Source organism: Cricetulus griseus, chromosome 2, assembly GCF_003668045.3.
Source record: "Cricetulus griseus strain 17A/GY chromosome 2, alternate assembly CriGri-PICRH-1.0, whole genome shotgun sequence".
NCBI lineage: Eukaryota > Metazoa > Chordata > Mammalia > Rodentia > Cricetidae > Cricetulus > Cricetulus griseus.
Genome location: NC_048595.1, coordinates 6,810,925 through 6,831,943, shown reverse-complemented (window position 1 = coordinate 6,831,943; position 21,019 = coordinate 6,810,925). Strand labels below are relative to the sequence as shown.

The following is a 21,019-nucleotide window of genomic DNA, read 5'->3' as shown; positions in this document are numbered from 1 at the left end:
CAAGTGTGCTAACCAGCACCACAGCCAAGGGTGTCTACCGTCTGTCTACCTTTCACTGTCTCTTGAATGAGTCCTTTTCTTCCCCAGAGCTGGCCTGGATTTCCCTCTCCTAGCTCCTAAGCCAGGTCCATCAGAAAACTTCAGACTTCTGAGTTCCCAGGGACTTACTTTCCTCCCATATGGTCCTGAGTCCCTGAGTTTCTGAGTCTCTGTACAATGTCCCTGGTGGGAAACCCTTAATGGAGAAGCTGTGGGGCCATGTCAGGGTCAGGCAGTCCCCACCCCATGTCCCTGCCACACACATTCAACCACACCACATATGGATATAGAAACGCCAATGGGGCCTTTAATCCCAGCACTCGGGAGGCAGAGGCAGGCGGATCTCTGTGAGTTCGAGACCAGCCTGGTCTACAAGAACCAATTCCAGGACAGCCTCCAAAGCCACAGAGAAACCCTGTCTCGAAAAACAAAAACAAAAAAACAAAAAAACAAAAAAACAAAAAAAAAAAAGGAAAAGCCAATGGAATACATACTGACTGTTAATAGGGAAAAATGGTGTATGTGGTACCCAGGACCAGCCCTGGGGCCTCATGCATATTAAACTGTGCTCTGCCACTGCCTGCACCCCTGGATAGAACATACTGACTGGATGTTGGTTTTCATAATGGACTTTCACTTTCCAAGCTAGCAAGTTTTAGAAAATATTTTTGTATGTTGTGCATGAATTCTTTTGTAACAAGAAGGGAAAAATACGTTTTATGGTGCCACAGTTCAAACCCAGGACCTTGCACATGCTAGGTAGACACTCTACTATTGAGTAAAAGCCACTTGCTCTTAGGAAGTTATATATTGGCCCAGAGAGATGGCTCAGCAGTTAGAAGAACCGCTTTTGCAGAGGACCTGAGTTCAACTCCCAACACCCATATCAGATAACTCACAAGTACCTGTAACTCCAGTGTAATCTAATGTCTCTGGCCTCTGTAGGCACCTACACTCACATGCACAGACCCACACATACACATAACTAAAAAATAAAAAAAAAACAGATATATTTTTAAAGTTACATTATTTACCCTGACGTGTTAGTGCACACTTTATTCCTAGCAAGAGTTCAAGGCCAGCCTGGGATATAAGAGACTCTATTTTAACAAACCATATATGCATATACATATGAAAACTCACTTTGCTGGACCAACAATTGAGAATGCAATGCAGTATGCTAAGTTGTTTAAGAAGGTCACAGTTAAGGTGGAGGATGTAGCTCAATGGCAGAGTAGCTTGCCTAGCATCCATGAAACCTTAAATTCATAGCACACCCCTGTGAATCCAGCACTTGGGAGGTAAAGGCAGAAGGATCAGTTAACAGTCATTCTTGACCACATAGTGAGTTTAAGGTTGGTGCCTGGACAATGTGAGACTCTGTCTAAAAAAAATAAAGAGGTGATCACAGTGACCTGACCTCACCGTTGCCCTGGTTCCACAACTGCATATCAGACAAAGGATGTAGAGGTCCTGTGCTTCTGATGCCCTGTGGACTGCCCCTTACCTCTGGAAGTCACCCCACCTGGAGCAAACACTACTTCCACAGGCTCTGGGGAGCTCAAAGACTGTGAATTGGGGTCAGGATGTACCAAATGTGGAGATTTTCTCAGGCCTCCTTTTGTTTTCTCTGTTACAAATAAGCCACATAAACCACCTATTAATAGAACCCAATCTAGTCTGTAGTCTAGGCCAGGAGCTTGTCTTCTGTCTGTCCTGTGAGGCTGAGTGGGTCTCCATGTGTCCTGCTGCCTCTGCCTAGGTGGGGCTAGGAGGATGAGGGTCTGGCTCCTTCTGTCCACTAGGTGGCTCTGTCTCTCAGTGGATGGCAGGGCTCCACCCTAGGGTTCCCTGAGCTTGAGAAGACTTTGAGCAACTTCCTGTCCTGAGGCAGACCCACCCAAAGGACAGCACTCAGCCTCACCCCTGGGAACCCACCTACCGTCTAGGCTCATCCACTCTTGTCCACTGGGGTGGGGTTGGGCAGCTGGTACCCAACACAGTCTTGTTTATAGAGAATTGGCAGGAGCTGGAAAAGACCTTGGGGCAGAAGACTACACCTAGGAACTGACCAGTTGATTTCAGCGGGAACCCGGTGGCCTCCCAGTACTAAACAGTGGCCCTTCCTAGTTCTCAGCCTGCCTGAAGACTGCCTCCTTCTCCATCTGTAGTGCTCCCCTTCCTCTTCCTGTCCTCTCCAGTGTATTTGTGCCTCTAGATTCAGTCTTTTCCCTTACCGCCTTCCCTGTCTACCCTGTTTCACGTGACAGCCACAGACCTCAGGTCAACACCACGTCCCAGACTCCCCTCCAAATCCCCAGTGCTTCATCTGACTGTCTTGACACAGCCCCTGCCCTGCACACTCAGCAGGTCCAACAGGACCCTCCTTTGCAGACCCGCCCTCCACCAGAGCAGGACATGCCTTGACTTTCCAGCACTGTGGGTGTGCCTGCCTGCCTGCCTGCCTGCCGCCTGCCTGCCTGCCTGCCTGCCTCCCTCCCTCCCTCCCCTCCCTCCCTCCCTCCCTCCCTCCCTCCTTCCTTCCTTCTTTCCTTCCTTCCTAGTTTTTGGTGGTGGTGGTACTTGGGATTGAACCGAGAACCTCACACACACCAGGAGGGAAATACTACACCACTGAGCCACTTCTACACCCCTCACTGTGGTTGTTCCTAAGGGCTTTGATCCTTCTGTATCAATGCTCCCCAGATCGGCCTTGGCCTCTCCTTCTTGTTTGAATTCTTGTCTTAGTTTTTTGTTGTTGTTGTGTTGTTTTGTTTTTTAAGATTTTTAAATTTTTTTTTTAATGTGTGTGTACCTGGATGGATGGAGGTACACCATATACCTGCAGTACCCACAGAGACCAGAAGAGGGCATTAAATACCCAGGAACTGGAGTTACAGATGATTGTGTGCTGGGAACTGAAAGCAGGTCCTGAGGAGCAGCCAGTGCTCTGAGCCTCTGAGCCACCTCTCCAGTCCCAGTTGTCTTAGGCTCTGTGTGTTTGAGTCAGGGTCTTATATGGAATAGGCTGGACTTGAATTTAATTTGTAGCTGAGAATGATCTTAAACTTTTTTTTTAATTTTAAGCACGGTGGTGTTTTGCCTGCCTGTATGTTTGTGTGAGGGTGTCAGATTCCTAAAACTGGAGTTACAGACAGTTGTGAGCTGCCATGTGGGTGCTGGGAATTGAACTTGGGTCCTCTGAAGAACAGTCAGTGCTCTTAACCCCAGAACCATCTCTCCAGCCCCATCTTAAACTTTTTAAAAGTGTTTTTCATGCTGTGCAGTTGTGGCGCACGCCTTTAATCCCGGCACTCAGGAGGCAGAGGCAGGTGGATCTCTGTGAGATTGAGGTCAGCTTGGTCTACAGAGCAAGTGCCAGGACATCCAGAACTATAGAGAAGCGTGCGCACCTGCCATGACATACATGTGGAGGTCAGAGGACAATTCCCAGGAGGCACTTTTCTCCTTCTGTCATGTGGGATCCAGAGACTGAACTTGGGCTATCAAGCTTGGCAGCAGGTGCCTTTCCCTGCTGAACTGAACCATTCTGCCCACTCAGGCTTGAGCTTTTGACTGTCTTTAGTGCTGGGATCACTGACATGCAGTGTTGAGGACCAATCCCAGAGATCTGTGCATGCCAGGCAAACACCCTACCAATTGAACCAGTCCCCATCCCTGTTAGCTCCATTATTTGTAAAATTAAGCTACAGCTTAATTTATTCCTTTATTATTTATTTATTTTTGGTTTTTTGATACAGGGTTTGTCTGTGGCTTTGGAGGCTGTCCTGGAACTAGCTCTTGTAGACCAGGCTGGTCTTGACCACCTGCCTCTGTCTCCCAAGTGCTGGGATTAAAGGCGTGTGCCACCACCGAGCTTAATTTATTTTTGTGAGTATGTTTTCTCTGTATGTTTAAGTGTGCCTGGTGCCTGCAGGGGTTGGAAGAAGGTGCTAGATCCTAAGGTCCTGTGGAAATGGAGTTTTGGAGAGTTGTAAGGGGCCATGAGGGTGCTGGGAGTTAAATCCAAGAGTCCTCTACAAGAGCGGCAAGTGATCTTTGCTACTGAGCCGTCTCTCCAGCCCTCTTTTAACTCAGTTTTTACAGAGAGGTCCCAAGTGGCATTTTTTTTTTTCCCAGACAGGGTTTCTCTTTCCTGTCTCTGGCTGTCCTGGAACTCACTATGGTAGAGCACGCTGGCCTTAGACTCAGAGAGATCTGTCTGCCTCTGCCCTCTGCCCTCTGCCCTCTGCCTCCCGAGTACTGGGATTAAAGGCCTGCGCCACCACCGCCCAGCTCCTAACAGGTGTCTTGATTGTCCCCTGGTTCACTCTCCATCCACAGCCAGGATGGAGAAGGCTCAGAAGAGACAGTGCTGAAGGAGTTACAGGGTTTGAGTGGCTCCCTGCCAGCCTTGCACAGTGCCCTCACTCTCGCCTTAGTAGCTATTGTGACTAACTTGTGTACTAGACTGCTGTGTTCATCCCTCTCTCCCTCTGCAAGCTCAGGAATTCAGCCCTTAACACCAGCCTCCTGTGGCTTGGGCCAGTCCCTCTGCTGAGCCAATGCTGAGTTCCTTGAGCTTGGGACCGAGGCTGCCTGCTATATGTGCGTCTGTGTGGCTGCATGGACCCCAACAGGCTCTTGGTAAATAAGGCTGAGCACAGTGATGGAGCAGGTTCTGGGCTAGGAGCCGGAGAGGCAGTGAATTCTGATTTCCGTCTCCTGGTCCCCAAGGATGGCCAAGCAGACTTGACATCCAGGCGGGACTCTGCTTTGAACCTAAGGAAATCAGTGCTTCACTGGGAAGTTGGACCTTCTGAGAAGAGCCAGCTGCAGGGGTGGGGCATTTGGGGGTTGGAGCCACAGCTTCTTGAAGCAGGCCACAGCATGCCGAGCAGCCCTTTCTCATTGGTGCTGTCCCTGCATCCATTGTCTCTCCTGGCTCTGAAGTGATGCATGGTCACTGTAGGGAATGAGGGAGGAGAAACAGATAAGCTTAAAGGATTGGATGCTACTGTGTAGCTAGACTGTTTCCTTTTCTTCATACTCTATTTCCTTTTCTTCATACTCTTCCTAGACTATTTCCTTTTCTTCATACTCTTCCTAGACTATTTCCTTTTCTTTATACTCTTCCTAGCCTCTGCATAGCCTTTTACAAGCGAGGCAGTCACGTCTATCAGAGTTGACTTGATAGCATAAATTCTGTGATATTCATCTAAGCATTCATAAATACATACGTGTGTGTGTGTGCAAGTGTGTGTGTAAGGTATATGTATTTTTACTTCAGGCAGTTTCATTGAACTCTTCAACACTTTTCAAGGAAACATTTTGGTCGTTGCGTAATGCACAGCATCTGTCTATTGTAAGTTACTGACCAGTGTCTTCCTGTTGGATCTCATTTCTGCTATTAATCATCATAATGGCAAGCATTCATTAGGCTCCTTCTCCGTGCCAAGTTCCTTGCAGAGAAATACACAGGGTTCTCCCAGTGAAGTCACTAGAGCCCTGTAACATGGGCTCTCTCTGGCTGAAAGAGGTAGCTCAAGACCATCAAGTCAGCCAGTGTGGCTTCCAGGCCAACAGCATTTTGCATCTTCATTATTTATGTTAAGGCCAATTTGGGGACGGCTTACTGGCCATAGTGCTGTCATTCGCCTGCCTGCTTTCCTCCCCCCCACCCCCCTCCCTCCTTCCCTCCTTCCCTCCTTTCCTTCTTGCTTTCTGTGCTGGGAATTGAACCCAGGCCCTCACTTATGCTAGGTAAGCTTTGTACTACTAAGCTATGTTCCCGGCTCTTAGTTTTTTTTAGAAGCAGGACAGCATATTACCTGAGGACCAGGTATAATTTAAGTGGTTACATGGTGTTACCTAGGGGAGGCAGGAGATGGGGATCTTTCTGCTGTCTTGCTGTTCTGACCCCTGCACCTGCAGGTGGCTGTGAATGTACCCACTCTGGGCTCTTCATGCCCCAGTGCTCTACACAGTACAGAGCACCTAATGAGAACAGTCGCTCCAGGCCTCTGCTTTGCAAAGGCCACACTGTAGCCAAATTGTCTACATAGCATGATAGTTTTGTTTTTTAAATGTTTTACATGTTAATCTAGTGTGTGTGTGTGTGTGTGTGTGTGTGTGTGTGTGTGTGTGTGTGTGAGTGTACAGGTGCACATGTCATGGAGTATGTGTAGAGGTCAAAGAACAACTTGTGGGAATTGTTTTTCTCCACCCTGGATGTCCCAGGGATGGGACACCAGTTGTCAGGCCTGGCCACCTGTGGCTTAACCCACTGAGCCATCTTGCTGGCTCCTAAGGGTTTTTGTTGTTGTTGTTGTTTTGTTTTAAATATTTATTTATTAAGCCGGACGGTGGTGCACGCCTTTAGTCCCAGCACTCAGGAGGCAAAGGCAGGTGGATCTCTGTGAGTTTGAGACCAGCCTGGTCTACAAGAGCTAGTTCCAGGACAGCCTCCAAAGCCACAGGGAAACCCTGTCTTGAAAAACCAAATATATATATTATGAATATAGTGTTCTGCCTTCATGAATGCCTGCAGGCCAGAAGAGGGCACCAGATCTCATAACGGATGGCTGTGAGCCACCATGTGGTTGCTGGGATTGAACTCAGGTCCTCTGGAAGAACAGCCAGTGCTCTTAACCACTGAGCCACCTCTCTATCCCAAGGCTCCTAAGTTTTGTTTTGTTTAAGATTTATTTTATGTTTGGTGATATACATGTGTGTGATGTGTAGAAGGACTGTGTACGTATAAGTGAAGTGCCTGGGGGCTGGAGAGATGGCTCAGAGGTTAAGAGCACTGGCTGCTCTTCCAGAGGTCCTGAGTTCAATTCCAAGCAACCACATGGTGGCTCACAACCATCTGTAGAGAGATCTGGTGCCTTCTTCTGGCATGCAGACAGAACATTGTATAAAGTAAATAAATAAATAAGTGAAGTGCCTGTAGAACCCTGAAGGGGATGTTAGCATTTGGGAACTGGAGTCACAGGTAATTGTGAGTCACCCAGTATGGGTGCTGGGAACTAAACCACATGGGTGCTCTTAACTGCTGAGCCATCTCTCCAGCCTTCAACCAAAGTTGTGATGTTTTTCATTATTATTTTATGTGTGTGGGTGTTTTGCCTGCATGTATGTTTGTGCACCGCATGTGTGCCCCATTCCTTCAGAGGCAAGAAGAGGGCATCTGATTGGAGTTACAGTTAAACTGCCACATGGGTGCTGGGACTTGAACCCAGGTCCTGTAGAAGAGCAGCCAGTACTAAAAACTGAATCATCTCTCCAGCCCCCTGGAGATGTTTTTCATATGGCTTAGTTTGGTTTTTGAATAGGTAGCCCATGTTGGCCTTGAACTTGTGGTCTACCTCAGCCTCTCAAGTGCTGGGATTACCACTGAGTGCCGCCATATCTGGCAGAATTATTACTCGTGTGCTGTGCCTTGGGTGGCCCCTTGTCCAGTGTCCCAGGGCTGACATGGCTCATTTGACAAGGAACCTCCTTGTTCTTTCTCTGCCAAGGAAATTCCAGGGGACATGCCTGCTACTGGTTGTCACATTGGCTCCTTGGGCCTGTCCTAGCTTCTGCCTGAGTCTCCTTTCTCCAAGGGATTTCCAGGAAAGGGCTGTGGGATTTTCCAGGCCTGCTGGCTTCCCCTGCAGAGACAGAGGCACCTGGTTTAGGGGGCTAGTGGAGAGCCCAAAATAGTTCCCGTGGTCTCATGGTTGAGCTCAGAACAATTTACGATAGCTATGTTATGGGGGAAACAGCAGGAACTGGGCACTTTGGGGAGACCCAGTTCTGCAGTTTCTCCACTTGACCCCTAAAGTGCACGACGGTGTCAGCATGAGCATCTCCCTGTTTCCACGCAGTGTGTTCCGTGCTCTGGATTCCTCCCCGCACCATCCAGCCTCTGTTCCCTCTCCCCCCAGGTGCCCTCTCACACCCCTCCAGGGGCAGCTGGCACCCGGCTGTGGCTCCCAGAGCTCCATGCCAGTCTTTGCGGGCTTACCTGTTGTCACAAGAGTATCAGAAATCTGTGGAGAAAGGGACTGTGCTTTGCTTACATCACAGGTCCAGATCCACAGTAGCTGTTTGTTGGAGTCCTGCTTAGACCAAAGCCTCCTGCAGACGGAGCAGCTCTGAGTGGCTCCTCCCTGCGGGCAGACGGAGCAGCTCCGAGTGGCTCCTCCCCCTCCCTGTGGGCAGACGGAGCAGCTCCGAGTGGCTCCTCCCCCTCCCTGCGGGCAGCTTCTCTCTGGGTACTGCCCCTGTTGCACCGACCCTCCCTCCACTGTGGTTTCTGGATCTCCTCTCCCCAGGCTGGCTCCTTCGAGGCGCCTTCTGGAGGCCCCAGGTGAAAACAGTCCGTGCTGAAATAAGAGTCAGCCTAGGAGGAGTTCATCTGGGACAGGAAGCTCAGCCTCTTAACTTTAATCAACACTTCTGTGAGAATTACCTGTAACCCAGTAACAGCATTGAGCCAGAAGTCACGTGCATGATACAGAAATCCATGGGGATCTGGTTCGTAACTCCTGTACTGAGAAAAAAAGGAACCCAAAGAAGAGTGAAGAGTGTGCACAGGCAGGGTGCTCCTTCAGCATCCCAGTTCTGGCTTCCAAAGGACCACTTTACCCAGCAGGAGGTCCTGTTTCTTAAAGCCGAGAACAAATGCTTGGAAGGCATTAAAGTCCCTGGCATGAGCTGGGCGTTGGTGGTGCATGCCTTTATTCCCAGCACTTGGGAGGCAGAGGCAGGTGGATCTCTGTGAGTTCAAGACCAGCCTGGTCTACAAGAGCTAGTTCCAGGACAGCCTCCAAAGTCACAGAGAAACCCTGTCTCAAAAAAAAAAAAAAAAAAAAAAAAAAATGCTCCTGGTATGACTTGATTTCCCAACACCATCCTGAGAGATGGGTCCCTGGTCTGGGAGGGGAACGGAGGGCCACTCTGTCCAGCAGTTGGACAGTTCCAGTCACGTTAGCCACCACCACCCAGCTTTTATTTTTATTTTTTTAATAAAGCATTTATTTCATTGATTTCACCTCCCAACCACCCAGCTGTCTCCCAGAATGTCAAATTATTTCAAAGGGCAGCATAGGGAATAAATGGCTTCTAAATGGGGCTCCCATGGTTAGTTTGAGCCTGGTTCGCATTGTGGGGAAGGTGCTGTCTTGGTGATGAAGTGGCAGGAACCAAACAAGCAATAACAAGGAAACAGCTCCAGGGTGAACCTGAGGCCCAGAGTCCAATTTGAGAATATGCATGGTCTTTAGTGAGAACATGATCATCCCTGAGCCGGGGAGTCAGGCCCATGTCACTTACTACATCTGTCCCTTTAGTTTCATCCTGTTGCTCTGCAGACACTCTGACCAAAAGCCTCTTAGGAGAGGAAAGGATGTATGTCACCTTGCAGATCAGTGCACTGTTGAGGGAAGTGAAGCAGGGACCAAGGCAGGCCCGCTTCTATGCCACACAGCATTGCTTCTCACCGAGGACCTCACTCACAGCTAAGGAGCCACAGCAGAAACCATGCCTGGTGACTCATGCACAGGCAGACCTACACTCAGCCAGCTTCTTCTACAGCTCAGAGCCACCTGCCTAGGGAATGATGCCTCCCACAGCGGGCTGGGCTCTCCTAGATCAGGTAACAACAAAACAGTCTCCCAGAAGCATGCCCACTGGCCAGCCTGATCTGGGCACTCCTTCGACTGAGACTCCCTTCCCTTCTGGGATGACTCTAAGCTGTGTCAAGTGAACACCTTCTGGTACATAATCAGATTCTCTGGTCTGGAAGAGCTGATTTTGTGGGAGAGATTGAAGAAATTTAAATGAGGAGAATGAACACCTTGTGTGGATGCAAGGGCCTCAGGGAACGCAGCTGGAATTTGACACTACAGTTGTCCCTAAACATTATTGCTCGTGTGTTAGAGTGATGGCATAGGTGCCCTTTACCAGACTTTGTAGATGAGTGCGTGCGCCAGGACTTCCCTGGGGTACACAGGTCATCAGGGTCATAGTCAGACCCAGGTCCCAGAGGCCAAGTCTTGCTCCTGGGATACACTGAAGCAGGGGAGCCTGGGAAGGGCTGCAGTTGTTTCCTGTACCCTCATTAGCCTGCGCTAGGAATCAACCTATGACATCTCTGACTGTTGGAGCCCAGTAGGCACCACAGAGCCTAGTGCTGCTCCTGCTGCTAAGCCCTTGGTGAATCAGAACCTGCTGTTCCCATAGCAACCCAAGTGTGGTGCTTCCTTGGGTAAAAAGCATCCCCTGGGAGCTTTGGGGTATCAAAGCGTAGGTGTACAGAACACCTGGCTTGTAGCCTGGGGATGCTAAAAACAGCACATGCTGCCCAGTGGGTGTTGGCTTATGTGGGAGGGAGCCCAGGGCAGGGGTAGCACCAGCCTTGTTCCCCTTAGAAGTTCTTCCCTTTGGTGGCCCTTTGGGACCTGTTTTTCCAGACAGCGATTCTCCAGAGCTGGTAGCTGAGGCATTGCAGGATTGGGTGCTTGCTGACATTCAAGATAATGAATTTATGGCTTGAGGAGGTGCTGCACCCAACCCAGCAGTCAGGGAAGGTGCTGGAACATTCAGAGTGGGAACCACCACCATATGCCTGGGGTCACTTGCTCCATCATGAGTTGGTTGGCGCCTGTGTGCGGAAGATATCTCACCTAGCCTAGAGCTCACAAGGCTCAGCAGGGGGATTCCCTGGGGATTTAGAGGCACTTAAAGTGACCTACATTGGTAATGGCTCATAAAGGGGGTTCCCTCTCTCTGCCTTGGGAATTTGGAGTTTCTGCAGCCTTAGGGTTTCAATTTTTTACCTTTACAGGCTGCTAATTTAAATATTTATTTTGCTTTGTTTTGCCTGAATCTATATCTGTGCACCATATGGATATCTGGTGTCAACAGAGTTCAAAAAAGGACATTGGATCCCCTGGAACTAGAATTACAAACAGTTGTGAGCCACCAAGTGCTGGGAGCCAAACTTGGGCCCTCTGCAAGAGCAACAAGTATTAACTGCTGCTGAGCCATGTCTCCAGCCCCAAGAGGCTAGTAATTGTGTGTGTGTGTGTGTGTGTGTGTGTGTGTGTCTGTCTGTCTGTCTGTCTGTCTGTCTGTCTGTCTGTCTGTCCATCCGTGCCACCCTGCATGTGTGGAGATCAGAGCAGAACTTTCAGGGTTTTTCCTCTCTTCATATTGTTAGGCAGGGTTCTCTAGTTGTTTTTGCTGTGCTTCATACATGGGCAGTTCACACTCGGGCAGTTCACACTTGGGCAGCCTGGCCCACAAGCTTCTGGGCAGTTCTCCTGGCTCCCCTCCCATCTCACATAGGCATGCTGGGATTACAGATGCACACATTCTGCACCTTTACAAGGCTCTAGGAATTCAACTTAAATTGGCATATTGCCAGCCTTATACTTTTTGGGATTTGGGGGCAAAGTCTGGGTTTACCAGTTGGCTAGACTGGCTGGTCAGTGAGCTGAAGGATCCTCGTGTCTCTGTGTAACCTAGTGTGAAGGCTTCAGACATGCTCTACCATGAGTGCTGGGGATCTGAGCACAGCCTCCTGTTGCAGAGCAAGCACTTGGCCAATTGAACCATCTCCCCAGCCTAAGGTCTCTAATCTCATACTTTGGATAGGTAGGTGTAAGGTTCCATAGGGCTACAGGAGACAATGGGTACCTAACCTTAAGGATGGCAGAGTCAAGGCCCCTGTCCCCAGGGCTCATGCTGTCATGGAGGTTGGGCTTTGGGGCCCTCAAAGTTGGGTCATATGATATCCAGCTGTGGCTGGTGCTGCTCATATGAGTCCTCCCCCTTTTCCCAATGCCATCCACATAGGGCTGTGCCCATGCTGGTCTGTGGGGTCTTTGGGGCTTGCAGGAGACTTACAAGTTCAAGGTCAGCTTGGGCTCCATATGGAGGATCTATCTTGTGTTACAAGTTCAAGGTCAGCTTGGGCTCCATATGGAGGATCTATCTTGTGTTACAAGGAAAGAGCAGCAAGAATGACTCTCATCCACCTTCAGGAGCCCTTCTGCCCAAACCACTTTGTCCTGCTGTGATCTGGTTTGGGTGTGAGTGCTGGCTTGAGGCAGAATCTGGCTTTCAACACTGCTGGTGTGAATTCATCCCCAGCTCACAAACAGACCAGTGACCCCGTTGTCTGGCTCCCGCCCCCGCTAGGGGCCAGCTTCCCCGTGCCTCTGCTCCTGCATATTTGTCATTTTTCTCTGCACAGTCACTTTAATAGCTTCATTAAAGGGCCAAAGCTGGCATTGGGCGTAGGATGGAAGGACCAGTGGGTGCCTGCCCCACCCTGTCCAGAGAGCCGAGCCTCAGCCCTGCTCTCTAGATGGATGTGCCACAGTAGTAGAGGCAGAGGGCAGAGAGGACACTTGAGTTCCTTGTTAAGTTTCCTCAAGGCATCCCGGACTTCGTTGATGGTGTTTTTCAGTCATGGGTCTTGCTTCCATCCTCATAGTAACACAGACAAATTGGTCCAGGCTTTGCCTGAGGCTTGGCATTCCTCAGTGCTCTGGGTGACTAGAGACACACAGTTGTTTCCCTTCTCATAGGAGAAATAACAAGGTGCTCTGTATAGTTGAAGGCAAGGGCTACAGACCCTGGGCCTCCAATTCACCCAGCTGCTTCACGTCTCTGAACAAGGGGCTTTCCCAGGTGCTCTGAATATGACCAAGAACAAGGCTAGTACCTGGTCACACAGAATGTACACCATGGGGAACAGATCAGATTAATGGCATCAGAAACATAACCTGGTTATAGATTGTTTGCCTAGCATTCCTGAGACCTTGGCTTGATCGCCAGTACTTCACAAAACTGGGTGTGGAATACACACCTATAATCTCAGCACTTGGGAACTGGTAGGAGGGTCAGAAGGTGAAAGTCATCGTTGCCTACACAGTGAGTTCAAGATTAGCCTGGGCTTCATGAGACCGTGTTTCATCACCCTTGAGACTGCCAGGGCGCTAAGAATGCTGAAGATGACCACAGTTGCCTGGGCAACAAGACACTGGGTATTGTTTGAGCATGGCCATCAGAAAGGGTGGGAGGATGTACAGGGAGCACTCCAATTTCCTCGCTTTATCACTTGCTAGTGTCTGCCTCTCATCCTGCCTATCATACCCCTGTGTGGAGCAGCACCACCTGGGAACTTTGACTTGTTTCCAGAATGGTCCAGGGCTGCTCTCAGGAGCTTGCTGCCCATGCCCAACCCAACTCAGGAGGCAGAGACGAAGGGATATGAGTGTGAGTTTGAGGCCAGCCTGGGCTAGCTACAGAGTGAGACCCTGTCTCCTAGGATGAGTTAAGCTGGAGATGTAGCTCAGTGGTAATCTAGCCCCTAGCTCCTGTGCCCTGGGTTTATTTAATCCATCACTGAGAAGGGTGGGGTGAGTGGGTAACAGACTTCAACTGCTTGTTTTTCCGGGACAGGGTTTCTCTGTGCAGCCCTGGCTGCCCTGGAACTCGCTCTGTAGACCAGGCTGGCCAGAACTCAGAGATCCACCTGCCTCTGCCTTCTGAGTACTGGGATTAAAGGTGTGTGCCACCAAGGTCAGGTGACTTTAGCTTTTTCTTTTCTTTTTTTTTTTTTTTTGAGTGATTCGAGTGTAAGGCCTGAGTTCTGTCCCCAGGCCCCACATGGAGGAAGGAGAGAAGCGACTCCTGTGGTTGCCTCTGACTTGCACGTGTACTGTAGCACACACACACACATTCTCACCCTCACAGTAAGTGAACAAGGGTAAGGGAATTGTAGTGTTGTTGATGAATGACAGTATCAGATTATTTTCTTCATTTCAGATTGTTCATTGCTAGTGTATGCAAATAGAATTGCAGATTGGTCTTATGCCCTACAACTTTATCATAGTCACTAGTTGAGAGCTTTTGTTGTTGTTGTTGTTGTTTTTTTGAGACAGGGTTTCTCTGTGGCTTTGGAGGCTGTCCTGGAACTCGCTCTGTAGACCAGGCTGGTCTCGAATTCACAGAGATCCGCCTGCCTCTGCCTCCCCAGTGCTGGGATTAAAGGTGTGCACCACCAATGCCCAGCTGAGAGCTTCTTACTCAGTAGAAATTGCAGAGTATTTTCTTATAAAAGTATGGCATACACAAACAGAAATAGAGTACTTCCTTTTCTCTGATGGGTATGCTGTTTATTTAGTTATTTATTTTTGCCTAATTGCTGAGGAGTGAACCTTCAGAACAATCTAGAGAAGCCAAGTGTGTGGCTCACCTGACATGTCAGCACTGGGGAGGCTGAGGCAAGAGGCGTGTCAGTCAGAGGCAAGTCCAAAGCAAAACAAAAATCAACATGAGGAAAAATGGTGAGAACAGACAGACAGACAGACCTTTTCTTGTTCGCACCTTGCTGGGGTGAGTTTTAGCCGTGCAGTGACTGTTGTGGTTCTTTATCGGGGTGGAAATCCCATGTTTCCCATTGGATGCATCTTCTGTCAGGACCGGATGCTGGATCTATTGATTCATTTCCTGTGTAAAGGTGATGGTGTGGGTACTGCCCTTTACTATGCTGGTGACCATATTGCATCAAGTGATTTTCAGATGTTAAACCAGCCTTACATTCCCAGAGCAATTTGGTCTGGATATATGATCCCTTTGTATATGTTCTTCTAGGCATTTGTTAAGCATTTTTGTCTATATTCATAGGAGGTCCACATCTGTGGGGTGTGTGTGTGTGTGTGTGTGTGTGTGTGTGTGTGTGTGTGTGTGTGTGTGTGTGTGTGTGTCTGCGTGATTCATTGCCCAGTTTAGTACTCTTACTGTTCAATTTGTTAGAGTAGAAGTCAGGAGCATCTGGTAACTCCTGCTTGCAGGGCTCTGGTGGGAAATACTGAACACCAGCTCTGAGCACAAGGTCTGACAGTGGGTACCAATGGGGAAGATAGAGCCTTACCTATAAATGTCATTGGATTTTATTTTACTTTTTACTCTTTGCTCTTTGGTGGCTACCCCTGCCACCCAGCTCCTAAATAATTACACACAGAGGCTTATTCTTTCTTATGAATGCCCAGCCTTAGTTTGGCTTGTTTCTTGCCAGCTTTTCTTAAATTATCCCAACTACCTTCTTTGCCTCTGGACTTTTTTCTTGATTCTGTGTATCTTACTTTCACTCTCCATGGCTGGCTGGGTGGCTGGCTGGCTGGCTGGCTGGGTAGGTAGCTGGCCCCTGATATCTTACTCTCCTGTTCTATCTTGCTCCTTCCTCCTTTCTCCTTCTATTTATTCTCTCTGCCTGCTAGCCCTGCCTGTCCTTTCTCCTGCCTAACTAATGGCCGTTCATCTCTTTATTAGACCATCAGGTGTTTTAGACAGGCAAAGTAACACAGCTTCACAGAGTTAAACAAATGCAACATAAAAGAATGCAGCACATATTTGCATCATTAAAACAATTGTTCTAAGCATAAAACAAATGTAGCAATTCTTAAAGTAATTTTCCACAACACATAACTAGAACTCTAGCCTGGGGACAGAGGATGGGCACTTACAGGCCAGTGAAGAGGGTACCAGAGGGATCTGTGTGCCCTTTCTCTCTCAGTAACTGAGTTTTAGAGCTCAGAGCATGACAACAAACTGGGCAGCTCTCCCATCCTTTTTGTTTGCTGATTTAGATTCCAGAGAAAAGAGGGAATGCCAGCATCCTTGGGCTCTGACTGAGTGAGTACCTGGCCCGCTAATGATGTGGACGGGTCAGAGGATGCTCTGGGAGAACTTCAGCCTGCCCTCTTAATGTGGGAATTACCAATACGGAGCCAGGTAAAAATACAAGGGAATTTAATAGGGAAAAGCCTTACTTACAGAGTGACCTAGCCAGCGGTAAGTACAGCAAGCCGAAGATGAAAGCGAAAGTATCCCACCATGTAAGCGTCCCTCACGCTTTGTCACCCTGACCACGCCCTTGCAGGCACGGTCAGGCACACCTGTAGCCAGCCCCTAAGCAGGCTACAGAATCCCCTACACCCTCTCTTTAGCTTCAAAGGAAGGAAAGGCCCGGTGGTCAGCAAGTCCTACAGAAACAGGAGTGGGAGCCGAGTGGTGGTGGTGCACACCTTTAATCCCGGCACTCGGGAGGCAGAGGCAGGTGGATCTCTGTGAGTTCGAGGCCAGTCTGGTCTACAGAGCTGAGTTCCAGGACAGGCTCCAAAGCTACACAGAGAAACCCTGTCTTGAAATGCCCCTATGTCCAAAAAAGAAAAACGGGAGAAGGAGAGAGTGTGGGATGAGCAGAGGCTCAGAAATGAGGCCTGTGGATTCCCAGTCAGAGGATGTGGCCAGCTGGCAGTGTGGGAGGGTAAAACTCTGGCAAAGCTTTTGATCTAGGTGTCTTGTTACATACTTATCAGAGCCACTGTGTGACCTTGAGAAGGTCATTGTCCTAGTTAGGGTTTCAATTGTCATTGAAACATCATGACCAAAGCAATGTGGGGAGGAAAGGGTCCATTCTCACTCACAGGTGTCCATCATTGTTCATCATCACACGCAGTCAGGGCAGGAACCTGGAGGCAGAAGCTGACACAGAGGCCCTGGAAAATGGTGCTTACTGGCTTGTTCCTCCTGGCTTGCTCAGCCTGCTTTCTTGTAGAACCCAGGACCACAGGCCAGGTGTGGCCCCACCCACAATGGGCTGTGCCCTCTCCCATCAACCACTAATTAAGAAATGCCCTACAGCCATATGTCATGGAGATCTTTTTTCAATTGAGGCTTCCTCCTTTCAGATGACTTGTGCTTGTATCAGGTTGCCATAAACCAGCCAGCACAGTTACCGTCTTCATAGTAGAGGACATGTGTCCACTCAGCACTCTCCAGAGCCCAGTGATCGGGATCTGAGCTTCTCCAAGGAGCGGGCGGCCCATTCCCTCTGCACATTTACTGTCCCACTCTGGGGATCCAGTGCTGTTTTTGTGCCTGAAGCTCATTGCAGAGAAGGTTGTCACCACTCACTGCCACAGAAGCATCTTCTGCCCACACTGACAGCCCTGCTCCGACCCCCTCATGGCCAGCAAGCCGGAGGCAGCCCTCAGAGAAACCAGTGTCTGTTAGGTGCCCAGCTCAGCCGCCATGTGGAATATGATGTAATCCCGGAGTCTGTGGTTGCTAGGACAATCTTGCCTGCAGTGACAATGCGTGGTCCCAGGACTGGAGTGAGAACAGAATGTTTCTGAGAAAACAGAGACTTCATAGGGCTTCTCAAGCAAAGGTGTCTCTTCCCCGATACCTGCCCCTTCTGGCGGCTGTGTTCCTCTCAAGAACTAAGTAGATCCCAGAGGCAGAAGCAGGCGGCCAGATGATAGATGAATTACTTTAGCACCAGTGTGCAGGGCTTCCAGGTGTCATGTGTCATATGGGCCACCCGTCTGCAGCACCACCTGAGGTGCCTCCTGGCTCCTCCTGACAGCAAAGTGTGCAGGAAGCACTCCCTTGTGGTGTGGACAAGGATAGCCAACACTCTGCTGACTCCAGTCCAAGTGCCAGAGGCCCTATTGCGCACCACCCCCACCCAACCCAGTCCTGGGAGGCCTTTTCCTGTCCCTGCTGTTCCCATCTGCGTCTTCCAGAGAGGTTGCCTCCAGTATCGCAGCAGGGAAGTATGCTAGAAAGGCCACATGCAACCCACTGTTAATGTTTAGGGCAAAATGCTGGACCACCATTTAGAAAAGGCAGACAGGTAGCGTGGGATGCAAGGACAGAGAGGCATGGCCAGCTGCTTCCCCTCCCCTCTTGCCTCTTCTGGTAGAGCCTGTTTTAGTGGTGGCTCATGGCTTTAATCCCAGCAATCAGGAAGCAGAGGTGGCCAGCCTGGTCTGCAAAGTGAGTTCTAGGACAGCCAGAGCTGTTATACAGGAAACTTTGTCTCAAAACCCATGAGCCTGTGCTTTATTTTTAAGTGTATGAGCATGTTGCCTGTGTATATGTATGGGATGGCCATGGAAGGCTGGAAGAGTGTTAGATCCCCTGGAACTGGAGTTACGGATGGTTGTCTAGGTTCTAGCAACTGATCCTGGGTCCTCTGCAAGAGCAACAAGTGCTCTTAACTGCTGAGCTGTCTCTCCAGCCCCAAGGTCTAACCTTGAAAAGTACAGGTTCCCAAGAAAACCTTTCCACCTGCCCTACTGTGGTGCCCTTGGAGCAAGGGACATGAGCAGACAGAGCTCTGCTCTAGGACCAAAGACCTAGCTCATGTCTAGCAGTGTGGTCTTGAACTAGCCACTGGGTCTGCGGTGTCCCCAGCTTGGCTGCAAGAAGACGAGAGGGGAGGTGGGCTTAATTAGAAGCACTTCTCTTCTCCTTCCCTGTTTCATTTAGGTTGTCTGGTACCCCAAGCTGGCCCCGAACTCCTGTGTAGCCAAGGAGGACCATGAACTTCTGATCCCCTTGCCTCCACCCTGAGTGCTGGGATCAGCGACATCACCCAGTTTGTGCGGTGCTAGGGACTAAAACCAGGGGGCTTTGCTTGCAAGACAAGTGCCCTGCCACCTGGATTCCATCCCCAGCCCCTTTGAAGCACTCTGCACTATTTTGTCAGGGGTGGGAAAGTAGGAGAGGGCTGCTCCACTGGTGAACATAGCCTTTCTGCCTTATCCCAGAAGCCATCAGCAATTCTTGTTCATTGTTCTGCAGGTGCAGAGGACGTGGTGATGGCGTTTTCCAGGTCGGAGACAGAAGACCGGAGGCAGTAGCTGAAAGCCCCTTGAAACACCCTGAAAGCTACAGAGGGCCAAGATACCTGTGGGGCTCCTCTCCCTGTTGAGTGGCAGCAAACGACCTTCTTCCCTCCCTCTGCTCCCCTCACCCCCCCTCCCCACCCCAGCCACTCAGCAGGGCTGGCATCAAGGGAGATGCCAGTGGTGGTTTGTGATTGGCTTAAGGGATGGACTCGTGATTGGCTGCAGGAAGAAACCTTTTTATTTTTAAATCTTGACCAACGGAAACCTTTTATTTTTATTTCTGACTCTTTATTTTTTTAAAAATTTGCGCCTCGGTAGTTGGCTTCCCCGGAAGCTCTCCGAGCTCTGGTGCTTTATTTAGGTCATTTTTTAGGATCGTGAAGAGGCCCGATTGGCTGCTTAAACTGGAAAAGGATTGTGATTGGCTGGCTTGTGGGACATGTCTTCTCTTTGATTGGCTGCAGGTGTTCTGCTCATATCACCAAGTTCTTCTATTCCGAATGCAGAAAACAGGGTTAGGGGATATTGATTGTTATATTTGACTTGAAAAAAGAAAAGAAAGAAACCAAATGAGCTTTGCGATATTTATTACACAAAGAGCTGGCTGCCGCCTTCACTATTGGGTTTGTGTTTGAATTTGGTTGGCTGTCAGTATGTGAATTTGGTTTCCCATTGGCTCACCCCTAACTCCCATTGCTATGAACTTACTTCCACTCTGCTGCTTATTTGAGGCCTAAGGGTACACCTGGAGACTGCATGTGCTTTAATGACCACACCTGCCTCCACCAGCAAAGGGACCCTGGGGACCCTGAGTAGGGTCCACAGCTGGAAACCTGCCCCCAAGGAGCTTTGTGTTGTCCTGAGCCAGCAGCCAGAGCTCAGGGATGACCAGGAGGCAGGATTTATGTATTCGATTCTAAGAGTTGGCAGCCAGCCAGTTTCCTGGGGCGAGAATGAATTGTGCAGATCTCTCCCTGGCTGGTCCATGCTGAACACAGGAGCACTGGCCGGCAGCTCCATCCCCCCCCCCCCCCCCCCGCTGTGTCTCACTTCCCTGGGACTTAGCATCACCAGTTCATGAAGATTCTAAGAGGGGTCTTTACCCAATCAGATACCCAAGTTTCACTCCCAGAGCCCCAGAGACCTTGGCTCCAAGCATCAACCTAGCTAGGCTCCCAGGGTCCATTGCCAGGGGGCGGTAGGTCTGGGGTAGCATGTGTGCTCTAGCTGAGTCCAAGCCCCCACTGCACCGATTCTCTCCAGGTCAGCCTCAAAGGGATAGTAACGTGGCTTGTGTATGAAATGCCCACAAGGAGCCAGCTAGACCTTCAATAAGTGGGCCCAATGGGCTAGCCCCTCAGGGTTACATTTTACAGCAGCTTCTGGGAGGGTCTGGGTCATCATCCCACCCACCCTACCGCTACCACGCCTTTTCTGGAGTTAGAGAAATGGTGAATGACTGGAGCATCTTTCCCCTTTGTGAGGCTTTAGGCCTCTCATGTGTCAGGGAATGTACAGGAGCCCAGTGCCAATGTCATGAGAACAAGCCCTGGGGTGCCTCATTGTTGGTTTGCACTGACCAGCCTTGTTCCAGAATTCAAATGTTGTAGCTAAGGCCCGTGTCCTCCAGCACATGGTCCCTATTAGCTGACAGTAACATGCCAAGGCTGTTGAATCCAGGGAGCAAGGACAGTGGAGACTCACCCACAGATGCCTGCCTGACCAGCAAGTCCGGAGGCATCATTCCTGGAGAGGAGCAACAGTGTGAGATCACACACAGACTGACACTCTACCAGCTCAGTGGGGCCTGGAGATGTGGCTGAGCTCCGGGGCAGAAATGGGGTTTTTCAGCCTCCCCTCACTTGGGAGAGTATATAAAGTTGGCTGTTTCCAGCTTCAGTTGTTCCTGTGATGCCCTCAGAATCAAGCCCGGGTGGTGGCATGGGCTTTGTCCTAGCAGTGGTCCTCAGCTCACTCTTAAGTACCAGCTGGGTTCACCCTCTGAGGAAGGGCAAGTATCCTGTGGCTTCTTATTCTAACTGAGAGTCTATCTAATGGAGAAAAATACAACAATAAAGATTTTTCATAGTTTGGTGGGTGAGCTGAGCTGGTTTCTCTCTCAAAGCTGGCATTGCTGGGGCCCTTCCCAGGAGACATGAGGAAGAGGGCAGTGAACATGAGGTTTGGTAATTGTTTATGGCCTGCCCTGGGGCTGTAGCTCAGTTAGTGGTGCTGAGCATGCCTGAAGCCCTGGGTCTGGGCCTCAGCATCAC

At 49.8% G+C, this 21,019-nt stretch overlaps 1 protein-coding gene across 1 annotated transcript in view; it reads left to right on the top strand.

Moving 5' to 3' along the window:
* The window catches only part of Ctnnbip1 (catenin beta interacting protein 1), a 48,186-nt gene extending 28,867 nt beyond the window's left edge, over positions 1-19,319 (top strand). Inside the window, exon 4 of the mRNA XM_027398268.2 lies at positions 18,700-19,319. Within this exon, the coding sequence (XP_027254069.1) occupies positions 18,700-18,758 (59 nt within the window). The 3' untranslated portion in view covers positions 18,759-19,319. The remainder of the gene's footprint in view (positions 1-18,699) is intronic.
* The last annotated feature ends 1,700 nt before the right edge of the window (positions 19,320-21,019 follow it).